Source organism: Leucoraja erinacea, chromosome 27, assembly GCF_028641065.1.
Source record: "Leucoraja erinacea ecotype New England chromosome 27, Leri_hhj_1, whole genome shotgun sequence".
Taxonomy (NCBI): domain Eukaryota; kingdom Metazoa; phylum Chordata; class Chondrichthyes; order Rajiformes; family Rajidae; genus Leucoraja; species Leucoraja erinaceus.
Genome location: NC_073403.1, coordinates 17,424,189 through 17,447,244, shown reverse-complemented (window position 1 = coordinate 17,447,244; position 23,056 = coordinate 17,424,189). Strand labels below are relative to the sequence as shown.

At 44.3% G+C, this 23,056-nt stretch overlaps 1 protein-coding gene across 2 annotated transcripts; it reads left to right on the top strand.

Moving 5' to 3' along the window:
- Positions 1-455: 455 nt before the first annotated feature.
- On the top strand, positions 456-21,372 carry LOC129710301 (deoxyribonuclease-1-like). Of its 2 annotated transcripts, none has more exons than XM_055657202.1 (10): positions 456-501; positions 4,704-4,851; positions 4,924-5,012; positions 7,482-7,565; positions 8,721-8,836; positions 10,530-10,642; positions 14,405-14,562; positions 14,670-14,766; positions 15,675-15,726; positions 21,152-21,372. In XM_055657202.1, exons 2-10 carry the CDS (start codon positions 4,714-4,716, stop codon positions 21,355-21,357), a joined length of 1,053 nt encoding a protein of 350 aa, XP_055513177.1. In that variant the 5' UTR covers positions 456-501; positions 4,704-4,713; the 3' UTR covers positions 21,358-21,372. The 2 variants fall into 2 exon arrangements, with proteins under 2 accessions (XP_055513177.1, XP_055513176.1); XM_055657201.1 differs by lacking the exon at positions 456-501 and adding an exon at positions 1,603-1,622.
- Positions 21,373-23,056: the final 1,684 nt, after the last annotated feature.

Here is a 23,056-nt window from a genome sequence, read left to right as displayed (position 1 = left end):
ATGAAGTTTGCAGGAGCTAGAAAAGAAAGGTCTATCATTTTACTATTGAATAAACTAAAATGAAGAATAATTATATGTGGTTATTAAATCATTCCCCACCCAAAAAACAAGAGAACTGAAGTTGTTGTATTACTTTATGCAAGAACACTGATAACGAGCTCAGTCAAAAAGATGTACAGTTACTTTGCCAACATCCAGGACTTAATGTCTCACTAAACTTCAACTAAAAATATTGAAATTGGTAAAAATGCTCAGCAGGTCAGGCAATATCTCTGGAGAGAGAGAAAGGTCAACTCTCAATTCAGGCAGTTCTGATGAAAGGTGGTTGTAGTGCAATTTTGGGCGGATCGGTGTGAATCTGGCACCGCGCCTAAGCTCACAGCTGGCACTGCCCTCCCTCTGCACTAACCTGCTACGTGTACAGAGGACCAGAGAGTCCGAGCCTCTGACCCTGAGAAGCATTCCACAAGGCTCCGTACTGTAAACTGGTCTCAGGTGCAGGTACTATGATTCTATAATGTCCATTCACAACTCACAACTGTCAAAGCATTTGGAACTGCTTTTGTAAATGTCACTGATCAGTGTGGATTTGTGCAAAAAATTTCCAAATTTATTAAAATATTTGGAAAGTAAAAATCAAGGCATAGACAAGAGGGGGATGGGAGGGAGGGAGGGGGGAGGTCAACTCTCAATTCAGGGGGGAGGTGGGGGATGGGGATGGGGGAAGATGGGTGGAGGGGGGGAGAGAGGGGGGGGAGAGAGGAGGAAAGTGGGAGAGAGAGAGAGGAAATTGGGGAGAGAAGGGAAGTGGGAGGAGAGGGGCATAGACGGGGGGGAGGAGAGGAGAGGGGGGAGGAGGGGGGGGGAGGGGGGGAGAGAGAGGAGGGGGAGAGAGGGGAAGGGGAGGGGAGAGAGGGGGGGAGAGGGGGGGAGAGGAGGAAGGGGGGAGGAGGAGAAGTGAGGGGGGGAGGAGAGAGAGAGAGGAGGAGAGGGAGAGGGGGAGAGGAGGAAGGGGGAGAGGAGGAGGGGGAGAGGAGGTGGGGGGAGAGGAGGACGGGAGCCAGGCGAGGCGAGAGCACGGGACGGCCAAAAGCGGAAAAGCGGAGAGAGACCTGGGGAGAGAGAGAGGCGCACTAGCACAGGGCTCGACTCTAGTACAAATCTCTCGGCAGCTCTCGGGAGTTCTCGGGAAACCCGAGGTACGAGCGTGCGTCGTGCATCGACCAAAGCCCTCGGCAGTTCTCAGGAGTTCTTGGGGAAAGTTGAGCCAAGGCGTTATCGTGCGTCGACCTCGGAATCGTTCTGAAGCTCTTGGAAGCGCCTTCGGAAGCCCTCGGAATCCCTCGGGATCAGCAGAACAGAGCCTACTCGCTTAATTTTTTTTTTCTCAAGAACCAGGAGGGTGGGGGGGGGATTTAACATAACTCACAGTGCGTGCAAAAACAGTGCCCAGCAAGTTGCACTTTGAAAACTTTACGCAGCTGGCCGCGAGGAGCAGAGCCATTGTGGCGCATCCCGCTCGTTAGCTTTTAAAAAGATCTCAGATTTGTGAACAATTTGAAGAAATAACTCGGGAAATACGAAATCAAATTCTCAGATGAGGTGATTTTTGAGATCATGAGGTAAATCTCTCCCAGAATATGTAAAAGGTTCACCGTTAGCGCGTCGGGTTTTCGAGGAAATGTGAATCACAGACAAACACATAAATAAACACACAAATCCACACACAATTACATCCACAGCCAAGGTCAGAGTTTTATAAGTATATAGATAAAGGTAAATTATATACTTTTAGAAATACATGGGGATATTCAAGTATTTTTTTTAAACCTTATGGATAAAATGTAGAGAATTTAAAACCCTATTTCTTTTAGCTATTAATCTGTCAACGAGTTCAGGATTTACATTAAAAGACTTAGTAGAAGAGCTTATTGAATTAAGATGCCATTGCTATGCAGTAGAATGCAAAGTTGGTAGATTCTTGCTTTATGAATCTGATTGCTCCATCCATACTGGTTGCTTCTACATACTGGAAGCGCGCTGTTGAACAGATGGCATAAACATTTGCTGCATAACAGCTTGTCCCAGTGGCTAAGAGAACAAAACAAAATCAAAAATAAAATGGAAAATGCCAAAATCCTAGCATCCTAGTCGGGTCACCTCTGTGGATTTGTGAAAAAAATTAACAATTCTGGTTGAAGTAATCAATCCAAAACGTGAATTCTTACTCTCACTCCTTTGTAACTGACAGCTAAATTTATTTTATAAAAATCTGGTTTTGATTTGTTTGAAAACTGCAGATTTACTCGCTGTCAGAAATGTATCTAATTTCTGTAAGACAAAAGAATTGTGTGTAGTTCTGGGAACCTTGGATGTTAAGTTCATCAGATTGAGTGATTGAAAGGTACGGCATGGGAACAGGCCCTACGACCCACCAAGTCCATGCTGATCATCGATCACCCTTTCATAATACTTTGATGTTATCCCACTTTGCCATCCACTCCCTACTTGTAGAAACTTACAAAATTCTTAAGGGGTTGGACAGGCTAGATGCAGGAAGATTATTCCCGATGTTGGGGAAGTCCAGAACTAGGGGTCATAGTTTAAGGATAAGAGGGAAGTCTTTTAGGACCGAGATGAGAAAATGAGAAGAGAGTGGTGAATCTGTGGAATTCTCTGCCACAGAAGGTAGTTGAGGCCAGTTCATTGGCTATATTTAAGAGGGAGTTAGATGTGGCCCTTGTGGCTAAAGGGATCAGGGGGTATGGAGAGAAGGCAGGGATGGGATGCTGAGTTGGATGATCAGCCATGATCATATTGAATGGCGGTGCAGACTCGAAGGGCCGAATGGCCTCTACTCCTGCATCTATTTTCTATGTTTCTACACACTAGAGGCAATTTACAGGGGCCAATTAATCAACAAAAGCCCACATAGCTTTGGGATGTCCCTAGGGAGACGTTGGACAAACTAGGACTGTGGGAGGATGCGGCATGATCTTGTAGAGGTGGATAAGATCATGAGGGGAATAAATAGAGTAAATGCATGTTTCTTTTATCCAGAGTTGGGGAATCAAGAACCAACTAATTAACCAACATACCCACATATCTTTGGAATGAGGGAGGAAAGCAGAGCACCTGGGGAAACCCACATGGTCACAGGGAAACATGCGATCGCTACACAGACAGCACCTGAGATAAGGACTGAACCCGGGTTTTCAGCTCTACCAGCAGCACCACTTTGGCCCCAAGTTGTGCAATACATGCTGAGAACAGTGTGTTATGCATATAACAAAATGTCTTTGAACTAAACGGCTTGCTTAGTTATTTATTTCTAAGATCAGTTAGAAATCAACTACATTTCTGAGGATTTGAGTCAAATCTGGCATCAGACAAGAATGGCAGGTTTCCTCTCTAAAACATTTTAGAAAATTATCCAGGAGATTGCAGACAGCTGCAGATCAAATAAGGCTGTGGTATAGGGGATTTTAACTTTCCCAATATTGCCTGGGAATGTCATATTGTGAAATGTTTTGATGGGGTGCAATTTTTCAAAAGTGTTCAGAAGAGTTTTCTCCGGCAATATGTAGAGGCCCCAACAAGGAGAGGGCATCACTTGTGTCGGAAGGAACTGCAGATGCTGGTTTAAACCGATGATAGACACAAAAAGCTGGAGTAGCTCAGCGGGACAGGCGGCATCTCTGAGGAGAAGGAATGGGTGACGCTTCGAGTCAAGATCCATTTTCAGATAAGAAGGAGGCATGGGACAGGTATAGGAGCTATATAAGATGTTGGTAGAGTATAGTGTTCAGTTCTGGGGACCATGTTATAGGAAGGATGTTGTTAAGTTGGCAAGGGTGCAAAGATTTACAAGGATGTTGCCAGGACTCGAGGGTCTGAGCTCCAGGGAGAGGATGAGCAGGCTGGGACTATTTGTTGGAGTTCAGGAAAATTAAGGGTAACCTTGTAGAGGTGTATAAAATCATTACAGGAATAGATGGGTAGACGCACTGTTTCTTGCCCTGAGTAGTTGAATCAATAACCAGAGGGCATAGGTTTAAGATGAATGGGGAAAGATTTTATAGGAATCCGAGGTGTAGGGTGCTGGGTGTTTTGAACGAACTGCCAGAGGAGATGTTAGTGCTGCTACCGGACTCAGAGATGGGTGTGGGAGCGGAGCAGCAAGTGGAAAGCAAGTGGTCACAACTTTAAAATTTGAGTTCCAGCTTCTCTAAGACTTCAGCACTTGCCCATGCATCCATGCAAGTCAAAGGCATGCTGTTCAAAGCTGAAGAATCGTCTCCTTTTTACCTGCAATCTTTGTCACTTACTCTACTCATTCCAATCATCCCTACCCCTCCACCTGTATCCATCTATCACTTACCAGGCTTTGGAATACCTCCACCTCTCTTTTTCAGCATTCTCCACCCCTCCCCTCCCCCACCTGAAGAAGTATCCCGATCTAAAACATCGTCTGTCCATTCCCTCCACAGATGCTGCCTGGCCCGTCGAGTTCCTCTAGCACATTGTGTTTTGCTGAGTCATTAACTCTATTTCCTCTTTCTGCTGAAATTTTTGGATCCGCCGAATCTTTCCTGCACTTTTTACTCTGACCAGGTTTGCAACATTTTGGATAATTTTACATTAAACCACATCAATATTTAAGCACGTGCTTCAATTAATTTTTCATTTCTATTTTAATCCAGAATTCAGACCATGGAACTCCGTGTGATGTTCATTGTGCTTGGTTGCTTACTGCAAGGTAGCCAGGGACTTATGATTACATCTTTTAACATCCAGAGATTTAGTCAACGGAAAGTCGATGATAGACCTATTCTTGACATTCTTATCCAGGTAAGCAAAATTCAAGCATACATTTAAAGGCAGAAATCCATTGAGCAGGCATTTAATTTAGTTCTTTATTAGATTTTACAAAGGTATGATCTCATCACCATTCAAGAAATCATGGGTGCGGAAAACTCAGCGGTTACCGATCTAGTGAGAGAACTGAATTAGTAAGTAAAGAGAAACTTTATTTACTGTTTTAGTTCTGTACTGGTGTAATGCAGGCTGATATTTAGGTGAACAATAAGCTGTGCTGATTTAGACAGTGACATATGGAAGTTTAATTGTCAAGCCCCATCTCCACAGTGCCCCATGTGTATCCACTCAAAACCAATGGGAAGAGAAGATGGATGGGTGGGAGGGACTACAGTTCTAGTGAGAACCTAAAACTCAGATGCTAAAAGTTTGATAGACTAGCTCAACAAATGTTATTGCGTAATGCCATACTAGACTTGACATGAGCGATACAGTACGAAAACGGGCCCTTCGGCCCACCGAGTCCGCGCCGACCAGCAATCACTGCCACGCGAGCGGCAGAAGCGTCCTGGGGTGGCCGCGCAGGCCCGATCCACCCGCCGAACAACCGTGGCGCTGACGACCGGAACGCGTCCCAGTAGGACCAATTCGCCCCACAGGCCTGCCTGGGCCAAAGGAGCCTCAGCAGTGGTGACGAAGTGAGCCTTGACAGTGGCAGCGGGTGCCTCGGCGGCAACAGGAGCCCCGGCGGTGGTGGGGCCTCAGTGGCAAGAGGGGCGGCAGGAACCTCGGCGGCGGTGGGATCTCGTGATCGACCCACAATCAATGGTCAATGAGCGTGAGAGGGGGAGGGGAAGACAATGGGGATCCGGCGTGTGGGGACCACTGTGAAGAACAAAGGAGGACCCAGTGTAGGGGGACCACTGTGAAGAACAAAGGAGGACCCAGTGTAGGGGGACCACTGTGAGGGACAGTAGGAGAACAAAGTGGGGGGGGAGCACTCTCGTTTGGAATCCTCTGCCCAGCGGATAAGTCTGTGTTTGTTTGTTTGTTTGTTGATTTGTTCTGGTGAAGGAGCTGTGCACACAACAGTCGCTTGTCTTATTCTATTTGTTTTCACTTTTAATTTTACATTTTTCTTGTACCTTGTTGTGCGTTGTGATTGTTGGCAGAATAATTTCCCTCCGGGGATGAATAAAGTTTTATCATATCGTATACACAAGCACTATCCTACACATTAGGGACAGTTTTCAATTTTTACTGAAGCCAATTAACCTACAAACCTCTACGACCTTGGAATGTGGGAGGAAACTGGAGCATCCGGAGAAAACCCACACAGTCACAGGGAGAACGTACAAACCATAGTCGGGATCGAACCCAGGTCTCTGGCCTACGTTTTCGCAGCATTATGCGACCAAAAAGCAAAACCAAAACTAACATTTCCAGTTCATTTGGTGCCTCTTTGGAAATTTGACTGGGAGCTTTCAGGTGTGAATTGCTTTATGTTCTCATTGGGATGCACAGCATGGCACAGTTTCCTATGCAATCCTCCTTTTGAAGTAAAAAAATCAAAGTGCCAGATGAACTCAGCAGATCAGGCAGCATCTGTGGAGGGAAATGAACAGACGATGTTTCAATTTGAGATCCTTCCTCAATTTGAAGAAGTTTCCCAACCCAATACATCATCTGTCCAGGAAAGAACTGCAGATGCTGGTTTAAATCGAAGGTAGACACAAAATGCTGGAATAACTCAGCGGGACAGGCAGCATCTCTGGAGAGAAGGAATGGTTGACGTTTTGGGTCGAGACCCTCCTTCAGACTGATGTCTGTCCATTTTATTCCACAGATGCTGTCTGGTCTGCTGAGTTCATCCGGCACTTTGATTTTTGCTCAATATTCCAGCAACTGCAGTCTCTTGTGTCTCCTCACTTGGAGCATTGCAGCCAAACTTGGATTAGTCTCCAAGAACAGGCCATTTCTAAAGAAACAATTACCCATCAGTAAGTCAAGTTATTTCAGGTCAAGTTCTCTCCCATCTCCTCCTAAGATTCCAATTTGCCACCCCCATTACCAAAGAATAATCATTCCCAACCAATCATTGCCACCAGACCATCATGTACTCCCTCATTACACAGGAGAGAGCACAGGCCCATTTGGCCGATGCCATCCTCCATCCTGATCCTCTGGTCCCACCTTGGAATGCTTTTGCGGTTTGCTTCTTTAGAAACTCACTCAATCCTGAGTTGTGAAGGCAGTCAGTTATGCCCCTTTACTTGTGCCTGAGACCCAATGCTCACTGTTTCATCCCGCTGCAATGCCCAGCCAGAGCAACCTTTAGGGCGCAGTTGAATTTGTGAGCCATTGCGGAGAGAAGGTGCAGAAGTGGGATTCCTTCTAATCTACGAGTCTACACATTGCAAATCTGTGCAATATCAAATGTTACTCTTTTGAACAGAAGATAATCTGATTAACTCTCCCCACTCTCCGTCGGGCTTTTACACCACACAACTGAGTATTATTTTAATGGAACCCAATAACATCCACCGAAGATGGAATTTAGCTTCTCTTCAATAATTAAGCTATAGTTTGAATCTTTCAGATGTTGTCTCCCACTTTTCATTTGAATCATTTTAAGTCACTAAATTTTTTTTTTGAATTTTCAGTGTAACCAATCTGACATACAATTATATCATCTCTGATCACCTTGGACGTAGAAATTATAGAGAAAAATATGCATTTATTTTCAAGTAAGTCCATTTTAGTTCAACTATAACTCCCCCATCATTGTACTGATGGAAACTTGGGATTAGGCAGATCATTACTTATGGGAAGTGGGAACTAACCAAACAGTTGGGTCATGTTGCTAGCATTTGTTTATTTGTTCTATCAAAATTGTCACTTTTTCTCAATTAAGTTTGGTCCTCCATCCCATTAGTAATGACCTCCTTTCATTGAGGGAAGCTCACGATTGATACGCAAAATATTCAGTGATGATCCTGATAAAGACACAAAACAGAAAATATTATGGAAGATTTAAAACATTTGCTCTTCCTATTCATCATTTTATTCTTTAAACATTTAACAGTCACTTTAGTGTGACTGTACTGACTGAATTTTGGATGAAGATTGTTTTGGAATAAATAATTCCAAAGGCATTTTACTATCGACAAACTTACTACAAATGAGTACACAGATGGTCAGATAAAGGACCTGTTTCAGTACTATATGATCAATGACAAAAACCATTCGAAATGTTTGTGTATTATTTGGAATCATGGTTCTTCAGATTAAATCATACTGTAATATTACTTTATTAAAGTATGATAAATCAGTGTAATAAATCATAGTTTAATATTATGCTTGACAGTTTCAGAGGTAAAGTTTAATTGAGTTAACACTCCTGCAGACTTTTCAGTCATTGACATAAATATTAATCACAGCCCAATAACAGGTGAATTGAATAATCTTAAATGACACGAGTAATGTTGTGCATCAACCAACCAGGTTTCATATAAACCTATCTGAGTCATTAATGATCTTATTGATGTAGTGTAGATGGATTCCAGTCCCACAACAATGTGTTTGATTTTTAAGCAAGCCATTGTTTTGTCAAGGATTCACCACCATCTTCTCAGAGGTAATTAATAATTGGTGATAGGTCTGTCCCATTGTGTAAATATGTACAACATAGTCAGCACTGTTCAATTCTGAGTGAAGTTTCACAAAAGCATTAAATGTCAATGTTTCTGGTTAAATCCACTGTGGTTATCTAACAATATATTGCATGTGCATTAGATCTGCCGGAGTTCAGAAGCATTCAAAAACACCTCTTTAGACCATGTTCAGAACACATGCACCTTTTTTGTCAATGAGGTTCATTCTCTGGGTTTTAATTCTGACAGAGAGAACATTCTGAAGCCGGTGGGATGGTACCACTTTGACGATGGATGTGAAAAGTGTGGGACTGACACTTTCATGCGTGAACCCTTTATCGTGCACTTTCACTCACGCAGCTCAAGTAAGGCTTACTTATCTGATTACTGAGCATTTCTTTGATTCTTTATTTGGGGAAAAAGGCTGCTCCTGGTTTTGGACAGAGTGCAGAATTAATCCATCAAGACGCTACCTGGATTAGAGGTTGGACTTATAGAGTCATAGAGCCATACAGTGTGGAAACAGACCCTTCGGCTCAACTTTCCAACACCGGCCAACATGGCCCATCTATACGAGTCCCACCCGCCTGCGTTTGGCCCATATCACTCTAAGCCTGTCCTATCCATGTACGTACTGGTCTAAATGTTTCCATTGGCAAATGCCTTACAAAATCCATGTATACAATGTGGAGGCTGACAGCTGAGGCTGAGCGGAGACCTGATAGAATGATATAAAGTTATGAGAGGCATACATATGGTAGATAGAACCGAGTCCCAGGGTGAAAATGTCAAATGCTAGAGGGCATAGCTTCAAGGTGAGGGGCAAAGTTTAAGGGAGATCAGTGGGGCATGTTATTTTTACACCGAATGCCTGGAAACTGCTGCCAGGAGTGGTGGTGGAATTAGATATGAGATTGGCAATCTTCCTGCCCTCTAGATAATGGAACTCTTAAACCTTAGGCCACATTATTGAATATCACAAGCTCATTGCATGCAAGATTAAGGGTGCAACTGTGCATTTCTCCAATCCATGGGAATGCATTACTTCTTCTGCCATTTCTCTAGATATCTGGAACTCTTATAACTGCATAAGCAAAGCAGCCATTTCCAGTGAAATTCAGTTTATTGATTAATACATTAGCTTTTGTTGCATGCTTGATGAAACATGATTACAATAGGTTGTTAAGTGTACAGTTATGCCTTTGAATTTATATTTAATGGTTCTTGACAGGGGATGCTTGGAATATGTGTCAATTTTTTCTGCAACAGAAGTTTGTCTTTGGTTTTTGATGCTAATGCCCCTGTCGGCTGTCCCACATACTGATTTAAGAGTCTTAATTCAGTGGAAACTTGAACATATATTTTTTTAAAGCCTCATTGAGTTTGTATGGAGACTTTGTTCGCCCCACCCAGAAGTTTGTCTTTGGTTTTTGATGCCCCCTGCGGCTGTCCCCCTTGGAGGACTTTGCGCCCCAGAGGTTTTTGTTCCCAGTCTCCCTACCTGCTTCCACTACCTGCAACCTCCGGCAACCACCTGCAACCTCCGGGGGAACCGCACGGAAACCTTGGGTGGGGCGCAAAGTCTCCAGAGGTTTCCGTTCAGGTTTCCTAAGTGGGACAGGGGCATAGGTTAACACTGTAGCATGAACCCGCCCCTGCCGTTCTGCCCCCTTTGTGATCAGCAATTCTGTGGAAATCAATGTCCTGGTGCTATTTGTCATTTGTGGCCAAAGAGTCATAGAGTCATCAAGCAGTACTGTGAGTGTTCAGTCTATCCCTACCTTTCATTATCTTGTACTGCTTAAAAAGATCTCCCCTCAGCCTCCGGCGCTCTAAAAACAAGGTCCAGCCTATCTAACCATTAATCCAAGCCCCCAAGCCCTGGTCACTAAATCACTTTTGCACCCTTTCCAACATCCAAAGATGAAAGAGAGATCTATGTATAGCTCTAGTGCCAATTTGTTTGCCCTTTAAAGATGTTTGATGAGTGTATTGTAAGAAATAAGCTCCTTTCACAAACTTTTTCCTATTAACATGCGGCACAATGTGTATTGACAGTTGTGAAGGACTTTGTTCTGGCAGCCATCCACACCAGTCCAAATTATGCAGTCAGAGAGGTTGATGCATTGTATGATGTTTGGGCTGATGCAAGAAAACACTTCAATACAGAGGTATGGTCGACAAAGCCTAGTAGCAAATGTGCACTCTGTATAATGGCACAAAGCACAAATCCATCTGCTCAAAAAAATAATTCATGCTTATTCTGAACAAGCTGGCTACCTGCACTTTCTTTGGCTTCCTCTTCCCTGTCATTTATAGTTCCCCGGTAAGTTTGCAATAATTTGGTTACAATCCACTATTTTTCTGAGCCTCTGCCAGCTACCTCAATGAGGTCACCCCTCGGCCTCCTGCATTCCAGGCTATCCGACCTCTCGCTATAACTCAAGCCTGCAAGTCAGGGTAACATGCAGGTGGATCTCTTTTGCACCCTTTCCAACATACAAAGATAATATAGAAATCCAAGTACAGCTTAGATTTTCTTCATCCTCTGTGAGGAAGGTGGAGTCCTGCTTCATATCTCTATTATTATGCAACCCAGAACAGAAGTTTGACATTTTTGCTGAACTTTAGCTACAGATCCGTGTCACTCTACTCCATCATGTGGAAGGCTGAACACTGGCAAACAACGTTGTCATTGTCACAATTTTGTGTCATTGTGTTGCTGTTCCATAAAGCTTACTAAATTGTCATGCATCAAATGAAAAAAAAAACCCTAGTTCTCAGAATGTTGCATTTTTGGGCATCAATTTGTCAAACTGAGGATAAAAATCCTGAGCAAAACACAAGGGTGCTCAGTGTAACTCAGCAGATCAAGCAGCATCTGTGGAAGGCATGGATAGGTGATGTTTTGGGTGAGGACTCTGCTTCAGACTGACTGTAGGAGACTGGGGAAGAAAGCTAGTAAAGAGGCAGAGGTGGGACAAACCTGGCAAGTGATAGATAGAAAAGGATACAATGTGCTGGAGTAACTAAGCAGGCCAGGCAGCATCTCTGGAGAACATGGATAGGTGGCGTTTCGGGTCAAGATGCTTCTTCAATCCAAAATCTCACTTACCCATGTCCTCTACACATGCTGCCTGACCTACTGAGTTAATTTAGTGTCCTTTTGTATATTATACAGCATATGTAGTTCCTTGTCTCCACACGTGATATATGGATACAGATGGGGGAGGTTAGTTCGACAGATGGATGGAGTAGGAGACAAAGGTTGAGGTTCACCGACCTAATAGTCCCAGAAGGAGAAGAAATATAGACAAACCAAAAGAATGGCTCGGACAGGCAAAATATAGTTCCAGACAATAATTATCATGACATTAACCCGTTCACTGCCAAGTTTTTTTTAACAATTTGCCATGACCCGAGTATACTCAGGGGTGACACTGAACAGGTTAAAGCTAGTTAGCCTTTGGCATTTGAGGATCCCCAAACATGCCAGCATCCTTTTACACAGCAAACAGATATTTGTGGACTCAACTCAGCCTGTAGGGTTCCATAGGTGGCACAATGCTAGGCTTGGATCAGCCAGTCTGTAACTGGGGTCTATCTTATGGGAGCCAATGTAAAGAATGTCTCTATTCTGCAAAAGTATGCATAAATACATTACCGATGAACTGACCAGGAACTGGATGGGAATTTATTAAAAATCAAAAATAGCACGAAGTAAAACCAAACATGTTTTGAATCGTTTATCGATTGGCATCTAAATTGCATAAGAACCTTTACTTTAAAGATACAGCCTGGGAACAGCACGAGGACTTTTTTTTTTAACATTGGGATGAACATTGACCTCTAACTTCAAGTAACACATGCTTTCCCTCTCTCTCCATCCTGCCCCCTTCCCAGTTCTCCGACCATTCTGACTGTCTCCAACTATATTTTATCTCTGTTGGCTTTGCTGTTATCTTCTCCCAACTAACAATGATCTAATCTACATTTTCCTTGATCTCCATCCCCTTTGTCCTGTGTTCACACCTTACATTTCCTTATCAACGTCTCTCCCTCTCCCATGACTTCATTCTGAAGAAGGGTCTCGACCAGTGATGGAAATGGGTTTTAGGAACTAGGGGTACTCTAAGTTCCGTGAGGCTGAGGTTTGGAAGGGAGAGGGTGGGGGGGGGGGGGGGGAATTTTTTTATGTGCGGGTAAGAGTACAAGAATGCATAACTTGTTTATTGTGTATTTATAATATAGTTTATTGTGTATTATATGTCATAGCTGCTTTCTTGTACCTCTCTCTATTCCATAAAGGGATCAGGGGGTTTGGAGAGAAGGCAGGTACAGGATACTGAGTTGGATGATTAGCCATGATCATATTGAATGGCGGTGCAGGCTCGAAGGGCCGAATGGCCTACTCCGGCCCCTATTTTCTATGTTTCTAACAGTTTTCCCATTAATAGTAGAAGATTCATCAATCATAATAGACATTAAATCACTCAGGGTGTATTATGATGTGTTCTACAGTATGAAGTGTACAGCAAAACTTGCACTTCCAGAGTGGTCTATCGTGTTGTTTCTTCAGCGGACGACGGATTTATTTTAAGAGCAAAACATAAAGTGCTGGAGAACTCGACTGGTCAGGCCGGATCTATGGAGGGTCCGAAGAAGGGTCTCGACCCAAAACATCACCTATTCCTTCTCTCCAGAGATGCTGCCTGACCCGCTGAGTTACTCCTGCATTTTGTGTCTATCTATGGAGGGAATGGCTAGGTGACGTTTAGGGTCAGGTCCCTTTTTCAGGCATTATATAAGTGGTTGGGAAAGATACAAAATTTAACGTATTTAAATATGTTGTTACGAATATAACTAGTAGTGTGGGAAAAATTCCATGAGCCATAATTGCCATATACATACCCAAAAGTAGAAATGTAGAATGTTACAGTGCATAAAAAAACATAGATATTACGAGCTTTGTAGTCTCCTTGTACCAATCAAATGCCAAATTCAAAATTCTATATTTTGCAAATGGGCAAAGCAAAAAGTAGCATGTTCTCTAAAAAGGCTCACCCTAAAATAATTGATCGGAAGGGTGTGATGTTCAGTCAGGACATCTGTATCATTCAGTCAGTGAACCCGCGGTCGGAGCACTTCTCTATTACCCCTCTACATAAAAACAGAGAGAGCGGGAGAGAGGGGCACAGCGGCACAGCAGCAGAGAGGGGGAGAGGGGCACAGAGGCAGAGGGGGGCACAGAGGCAGAGGTGGACAAAGAGGAAGGGGGGGGCACAGAGGAAGGGGGGCACAGAGGCGGGGGGCACAGAGGGGGAGAGAGGCAGAGAGGCACGGAGGCATGAAGGCAGGGAACACGGAGGCAGGGAGGCAGGAAGGCACGGAGGCAGGGAGGACAGCGGCAGAGAGGCACAGCGGCATGGCGGCAAATAAAATAATGTAGAATAATAAAATAACATGACTTTGCCTGAGCCCGTGCTCGCGGTCCGGTAGCCCTGATAGCGAGTTTAAGAAATTCTCCCTTGGATTGTATTCAAAGGAACTCGGTGTCATTAATACATGATCTGAGTAATACATTTACTGAGGAATGTGGATCGGTGTATTGGTGACACATTGTATAACTACTGTCTGTTAACTACTGGCTGTTAACAAGTACTAACAGTGGCAGTTAACAAATAATTTTCATCTGAGTTGAATAAAGTGATAAACGACTCGCATCTTTCTGCAGTACTGATTAAACCCGAGCAGGAAATTGAAAACTAGGGGAACGCCATCCCCCTGCGAACCCCCCCATTTCCATCACTGGTCTCGACCCAAAACATTACCCATTGCTTCTATCCAGAGATTCTGCCTATCCTGCTGAGTTACTCCAGCATTTTGTGTCTGTTTTCTCTAAGCACTTTATTGTCTCTTGGTTGCTGATGCAGGACATCCTGATCCTCGGAGATTACAATGCAGCTTGTCGCTACGTCACAAACGAAGATTGGCCCAACATACGATTGCGTCAATATCCTATTTTCCATTGGTTGATTGGAGATGAAGTCGATACCACATTTAACACAAACACACACTGTGCCTATGACAGGTATTGTCCGGAACACAGAGATTCAAGTATTTGTATTGCATGTATTTAGTCATTCAAAGATCGCTTCACATTTCTGATCGTAATGTGACATTGTATTCATTCCTTAGGTTTGTGGTGACCGGGGAAGGACTCATTGACACCATAGTTCCTGGCTCAGCAAAAGCTTTCAATTTCCAGAGAGCTTTTAACCTCTCATATCACACAGTAAGAATAAAAAATGTTGGGCATCTTTATTAACCTGGAAGAGAAATCCTATTTCTAAATGCTGTTTGAGTCCTAGAGCAGTATACAACAAAAACAGGCTCTTTGGCTCACCCTGTTCATTCTAACCAAGTTGGCACTCTGGGCTGGTTTCATTTGCCCACATTTGGCTCATATCCCTCTAAACCTTTCCTATCCATATATCTATCTATTAATCTATAAACTATTTACCAACAAAATACCAAAGACACAAATTGAAGTAGTTAATTTGGGTGCATTATATCTGTGTAAGCACCTTGACAGATGATGGCCATGTGCCTACGAGAGCGCCTTCCATTGCTGGAGAGCAGTGTTTGCCTTAGTTATAAAGGCCCAGATGGGAATGACAGCTCTATTAGATCAAGTATATCTCTAGGTGGACTTAGCTATATCTGTACCATGTTCATTCCTTCTGAGGGCTTTCCCCCCCCCCCCCTTTGCATGTAGCATTTGCTTCTCTTTTCTTTCTGGGAAGCCTTTTCAGAGTTTGTGGTTCCATAGACTGCATTCCCAGGATGCTACCTCCTGGTTTTCCATCTTGATTTCCGATGCTTCTAACTTCCTCTTACAGATGTCTTCAATAATTGGATGTAGGTTCCCAATTGGTCTCTTCTCAGAGGCTAGTTCTTCATAGAAAACATCTTCAGAAATCCCACTGGTCATCCTGTGAAAATGTCAAAAGTCATCAAATGAGTTGAGGAGATATACGTGATAGGGATCCATGCGTGATTTAAGATACCAGAAATTTGACTCAATCCTTCCATCATAAGTTCAGAAAGCATCCGCAATATTTGGTCTTTGATTAGATGTGAGAAATAAGAATATTTGATCAATATACATACTGCAAGCTTTAGATATAATTCTCTTTACAGGGCCAAAGAGTCTCAGATCATTATCCCATTGAATTTGAGCTACAAGATGATCGTAAGTATATAAATATTACCTCTTAATGACAGCGTTCGAACTGCATGGTGCTCGGGCAAAATAATATGTCCGAATATACTTGAAAAACTCAGCAGGTTGGGCAGCTTCCATGGAAAGAGAAATAAAGTTAATGCTTTGGGTCAAAGAATATGAATCTGTCAGAACTGAGTGAAATTAGAGAAAAAAATTGATTTTAAGTTGTAGAGGTTGGAGGTCAGATGATATGACAAAAATAACATTTCTGAAAAGGAAAACCAGATTGCCAGGAGGATAATGGAGACACACAAAACTGCAGGTGCTGGAATCTTGAGGAGAAACACGAAATGCTGGAGGAACTCAGGGGTTCAGGTGGCATTCGTGATAGAATGGACAGAAGACGTTTCATGTCAGGTCTCATGAAGGATCCCGCCCCAAAATGTCCTCTGTCCATTCCCTCCACTGATGCTGCCTGGCCAACTGAGTTCCTCCAACAATTTCTTTTTTTGCCATGTGGATAAGCTGTCAATGAGCTAGTTGGAGAGTGAGAAAACAAGCAAAGGAATATTACATTTGCGAAATGTAGGACATGACAAGCTGGGCTGAAAGTGAAATGTCATGCATCAGCTGACCAGTTCTGATACGGACAGAGAAAGCAAGATATTGTGGGATTTGATGTTGAGTTCAAAAGACTGCAGCTTGCAGAGATAGGAGAAACAAATGGGACCGGCTCTGATGGGGCATCTAGATTGGCACGGACAGGTTGGGCCGAAGGACCTCTTTAGTTTAGTTTAGTTTAGTTCAGAGATACAGCGCAAAAACAGGTTATTCAGCCCACCGAGTCCGCACCGACCAGTGATCCCCGCACATTAACACAAGCCTACACACTCTAAGAACAATTTACACTTATACCAAGTATACAAACCCAAGCCAATGAACCTACAAACCTATACATGTGGGAGGAGACCAAAGATCTCGGAGAAAACCCACACGGCCACGGGGAGAACGTAGTCGGGGTCAAACTCGGGTCTCTGGCGCTGCAAGCACTGTAATGGGTCTGTCCCACTTTGGCGGTTTTTCAGCGGTCTGCCGGCGACTGTCAAGTTGCTGGCAGTCGCCTGAAAAACCCGGCAACTGGAACGGCGACTGTCAGAGTGGACACACACACACACACAACACACACACACACACACACACACACACACACACACACACACACACACACACACACACACACACACACACACACACACACACACACACACAACACACACACACACACACACACACACACACACACACACACACACACACACATCCCACACACACACACACACACACACACACATCGCAAAGGTGGGGGCCAGGGCGAGTGGGGGGTGCACTGTCTGAAATTCACACGGTGCAAAGCCAAGGTGATACAGACACACACCTCGATGAACAGGAAGGTTGGCGCTATAATTAAGACAGCTAAAGTACAGTGTACAGTCAGTCCTTTAAAAGGGGGGGAGGAGGGGGGGGGGGGGGGGGGGGAGATGGAAGGAGAAGGAGTGGAGACAACTTTTAAGAAGCCAGACAACTTTTAATAAGCCAGAGATACACAGCTGTGAAGTTCGGCGGACATTTAACGTTACTGGTCGGTTATCCTTGGTTCTGAAAACGACTGCTTTTTTTGTTCCCCAATGAGCCAATGAAATTCAACGGTCTGCATCAGCTACAACCTATGAGAAACTAAGAGAACCTTCAACCTCCTGACAATCCACTAGGACCTCCTAGCGACCCACCCAGGCATGAGAATTCTCGCTACTCTCCATGGCGACCATAATGAGGCCTCGACTAGTTCCCAGAATGTGGGAACTCCTCACGACCATGAAAGCAACTCACCGGCAACCACCAACGAACATGTGGCGACCATGTGGCGCCTGTATAGTCTCCTGTAGTAGCCTAAAAAGTTACGTAAGTGGAACGGGCCCATAAGGCAGCAACGCTAACGCTGCCCCTATTCTTGTGCTGCATGACTCCATGACTCCACATTGATATTGTAATTATCCAGCAACTATGGCATTGTACAATAAACAAGAAGAGACTCACTCTTCCCACTGAGGCCCTGACAACTTTCACTGGTTTCATAGTTGCAAGTTGGCTACTTGGCCCTGCTAGCATGAAGCCTGGGTGCGGTCGACTGACTGTCGACAACAAAACAATGCTCTGCCATTTTTAGACGCAGTGTTACTCAGACAATGCCAAAGAACAATAAAGGACCAAAAAGGTGTCAGGTTTGACCCACTACTTAGTAAACATTTATTTCCACAGCAAGAAATTTATTCTCCAGAATGAACAAATGCTTAAATTCTGGTGTAACATCAAAGTCATGCAATAAAAACATCTTTAAAAAATGTGCAGGGATCGCTGGTCAGTGTGGACTCGGTGGGCCGAAGGGCCTTTCAGCGCTATATCTCGAAACTAAACAAAATAAATCATGCGGTTTTTGCACACATGAGGTTTTCTATTCTTTCTGACAAGTGAAAAGAGGTGGAATAATTTCCACAAGATCTATTGTTAATTACACACATCCCATAAGATGCAGAATGCAAAACAATTTGCATTTTACTTGTGCTTTTTTAAAAATTTTCAGAAAGACCTTGATAAACATCAGTAATTTTTTTAACTGTAAAAACACTGTTCAGGCATTTGATTTGTGATTAGACATCTCAGATATACAGAAATCCCAAAATGGGTTCAACACAAAGTGCTGGAGGAACTCAGTGGGTCAGGCAGCGTCAATGGAGGGAATGGGCAGACAATGTTTTGGGTCGGGACTCTTCTCCAGACTACAGATTGAGGAGGATTTGGTCTGAAGAAGGTTCCTGACCCGAAACGTCATCTGTCAGTTCCCTCCAAGGAAGATGCTGGACCCGCAAGAGATTCCCCAGCACCTGGTGTTTTGCTCAAGATTCCAGTTGCAGTTTTTGTGTGTCTCCAAATGGGTTGATTTACATTGTTTATTAACCAAGGTGAAGGTGGGACTGGATACTGAAACTGTTGAGAAACTTAGATACAATTTGAAACTTGAAGTTTTCTCAGATCACTGACATTCTCTATTCTCTATCCTGTTTTTTAAAGCCTTTCTGCAATTATTAATAACATTTCTTTCAGGCTGTTGAGATCAGGAGATATTTGTGCTGTTTTTATTAATGGCTGTTGCAGGACTTTATCAGTTGTCAAAGCCATTTTGTGAGTGTGCAGATTGGTTTGTGTGCTGGGTCAATCTGCATGTTACACTGGCCAATACTCTCAGTGCAATTGTCTACCAGAAACCAAGCTGCAAAAGATAAGAGGGAAAATGCTACGGCTCACTACGAACAGTTCATAGAGGCCAACTCTGAAGCAATGAAGAGTCTACCCAAAGTGAAGCGTGTGAAGACAAGTCGCAACTCTGAGCTCCCGGAAGTTGTTGCAGCACGGAAAGTTGTTGAATGCCAGGAGGCCTACACTAGGAGCAGGATGGAGCAGCACAAGGTGGACCTGAAGGCGGCCAAATCCCAACTCTTTGAGGTGTATGACAAACTGAAGGAGGAGGAGGTAGCGAGAATGATAGAGGCAGCCAACAATGGCAAGCGGTATAGCGATGGAGGGAGGGTTGTGAATGAGATCAGTGGCAGGAAGAAGGCCAAGTCAGGTCAAGTCAACAGGAACTCTCCAGAGGACCGAATCAACACTTGGTTCACCCACTTCAAGAACTTGCTTGGGTCTCCTCCAACTGTCACTGAGGAAGACGAGGAGATCGAGACTGTCCTCATGGATGCACAGATTCACGACAACCCCTTCACCATGGAGGAGCTGCGAAAAGTGAAGGCCTTGCTGAAGCAAGGGAAGAGTCCGGGCCCTGATAACATCCCTCCACAGGTGTTGAAAAACTGTGAGCTCGACGACATCATGCTCAAGTTCTGCAACGCAGCGCTAATGACGAATAAGACAACACAGTGGTCACAATCCAACATCATCCCCTTCCCCAAATCTGGGAGCCTGAACAAGACTGACAACTATTGTGGCATCAGCCTGACATGTGTTATGGCCAAAGTCTACAACCGCTTGATTCTCAACCGGATTAGGGCTGCTATCGACCCAAAACTACGTTACAATCAGAACGGCTTCAGAAAGAAGAGGAGCAGGGTCACACAGATCCTTGGCCTGCAAAGAATCATTGAGGAGGTGAAGAATAACAACCTGCCGGCCTCCTAAACTTCATAGACTTCAAGAAGGCATTTGACTTGATTCATCAATGCAAATTGATGAGGATTTTGAAGGCTTACGGTATCCCTCCTCGTCTCCTTAGAGCAATTGAGGATATGTACTTGGGCACCATGGCCAAAGTTGTCACCCTGGATGGCGAGAGCAAAATGGTTCGCGATCTTCGCGGGGGTCTTACAGAGAGAGCCCCTCCTGGCGCCCTTTCTCTTCGTCATTTTCCTTGATTATGCCATAAGGCAGGCGCTCAAGGAACATGAGAACATGAGGCTTTACAATCACCCCAAGGCGTTAGAGAAGAATCGGACCAGTCAACTTGTCAGACCTCAACTTCGCTGGTGACATCGTCCTGGTGTCAGACCAGATTAGGGATGCACAGGAGCTGCTCGGCAGGGCCGAGACGGAGTGCAGGAAAGTGGCCCTCCACCTCAATGCCAAGAAGACGGAGTACATGGCGTACAACGTTGGTGACCACGAGCCTCTCAAGACCAGTGGCAGTGCATCTCTCAAGGAAGTGGAGGACCAAGTACCTGGGAGCGAGGATGCAGATCTCGGAGAATGACATCAAGACATCAATGACATCGCACGGAAAGCCCTCAACAACATGGCGTAAATCTGGACTTCTCGGATGTCTAAGGGTCTCAAACTGAGATTCTTCCATGCAGCTGTGGAGACCATATTATTGTACGGGTGTGGGGCATGGACTCTCACTTGAGCACTGTCCAAGTTTTGCGATGGTACCTACACTCAGAAAAGTTCAAAATGTCAGTTGGAGGGACCACAGCAGCAATGCCCAGCTCTATGGGGAGAAGATCAGGTGGAGAAGGATGAGGCTCGCTGGTCACTGCCACCGTCACCCAGAAATGCCAGCAAACAAGGTTGTGTTGTGGGAACCCACCCATGGAAGACGTGACCCGGGACGGCCAATGCTGAAGACATTGATGGAAGATGCATGTGTAGAGACAAAAGAGAAGCTTGCCAGAGGACAGAGATGTGTGGTGAGTCCATCACCGTGCCCCAGTGTCGGAAACCAGCACCACTGCGTCGCTAATGTTTTCAACGATGATGATGATGAAGAGATACCTGTACCTGTACCTGGGGGAGTGGACAATGAGAAATGTATTGTTAAAGTGTTTGCTGCATAATCCTTGCAGAGTAAAGATTCCTCGTCTCTCATCTACCTTTTGTCTCCCTCTTGCAGCTGAATCTTTGGTCAAGTACAATTTGACAAAGGTGAAAATCGGCATCGGTGGTGGTACCTCTGGTGGCCCCTGTAGTTGCCAAGAGGTTGATGTGTACTCTTGCGCTGGGAGATGTGGTGCCCTTTCAAGTGACTTTCCTTGCAGCTGCGCGAAAAGCTGCAAAAAAATTAACGACTGCTGTGCTGACTATCGCAGCCACTGTTAAGGTTTGTCGTAGGACGTAGCTTTAAGGTTTTGAGGTAAGAAGGGCTATGTTTAAAAGAGCAGTGTGGGGCAAGTTTGTTTTGCATATAGGCTGGTGGGTGCCCGGAATACACTGCCAGGGAGATGGTGCAGATACAAAAGTTGGCATTTAATCCGTTTTTGGGCAAGCGCATCCCGATATGCAGGGAATGGAGGGATATGGATTGCAGGCAGGTAGACAAGATTACTTTAACTTGGCATCATATTCATCATAGACAATATAGGTCGATCGGCCCATTCTTCTGCTATACTGTTGTACGTTCTAAGTAATTGCAGTGCCCAATAGCAAAGTCTCCATCCAAAACCTGTGATATCCCATCTAAATGATTCTAGGCACAACCTTGTACTTTCAATCAATTGAGAGAAACCTGACCCTTCAATCAATTGAGGAAAAGAAAGTATGTTACTGAGTTTCCATTCAAACATTAACACAACTACCTCACACATGGATCAGATTGCAGATTGGCGACATGATAATGACCGACAAACAAAACAAAACCAGTTGCCAAGTGCTCATAAACAAGACAGAGTCACCAGAGGGGTCATCTTACAGAGGGGTATAAAATCATGAAGGGGATAGATAGGATGAAGGCACAGTCTCCCCCCCCCCCCCCCCTCATCCCCACCCCAGAGTTGGGAAATGAAGAACTTAAGGATATAGGTTTAAGGTGAGAAGGGAAAGATAGGAACCCAAGTGGCAACTTTTACACAAAATGTGGTGGGTATATGGAGCGGGCTGCCAGAGGAAATAGTTGAGGCAAGTACAATAACAACATTTAAAAGACTTTTAAATTGAAACGGTACATGGATAGGAAAGGTTTAGAGGGATATGGACCAAACATGAATAAATGGGACTAGCTCAGATGGGACATCTTAGTTGGCATGGACGAGTTGGGCCGATGGGCTTGTTTCCGTACCGTATAACTCTATGACTCAATGGAGCTAATTAAATGAAACCTAGCTTGGTGAGGATAGTGCAAATTCATGTGTTGTAGTATCGATGTTATGTAAAAAATCCTGCATTAATACTTGGACAGAACTGTAATCTGCAAATGCAAACTAATATTAATTCTGCTTATCCTAATGAATGGAATTATTATGAAGATCACATCATTTTTTTAACCTAAAATATTTGTCAGCACTGAGCTAGCTAGGTTATCGCCCATGAAGATATGTGTGCCATAACATTAGCTTCAAAAGAGCTTTGTTGGCTGCCAAGGTATTTGGGACAAACTGGCAGAGATTAAGAACGGCAAGTACTGTTTTTAACATCAATAACATGGTCACAAGTTCATGTGACAGGAGCAGAATTAGGCCATTTGGCCCATCAAGTCTGCCATTCAATCATGGCTGATCTATCTCTCCCTCCTAATCCAATTCCTCTGCCTTCTCCCCATAACCCCTGACACCCGCACTAATCATGAATCTATTTACGGCTGCCACTTCACCAGTGCTGTTCCATTTTATTTGTACTGTTCAACCAAACAATGAGCTGAACATTGGTGTACAGTAAGTGGGTGACACGGTGGTACAGCGGTAGAGTTACTGCCTGACATCGCCAAAGACCCGGGTTTGATCCTAATTACTGGTGCTTGTCTGTACGGAGTTTGTACGTTCTCACCATGACCTGCGGGATCTCCAGTTTCCTCCCACACTCCAAA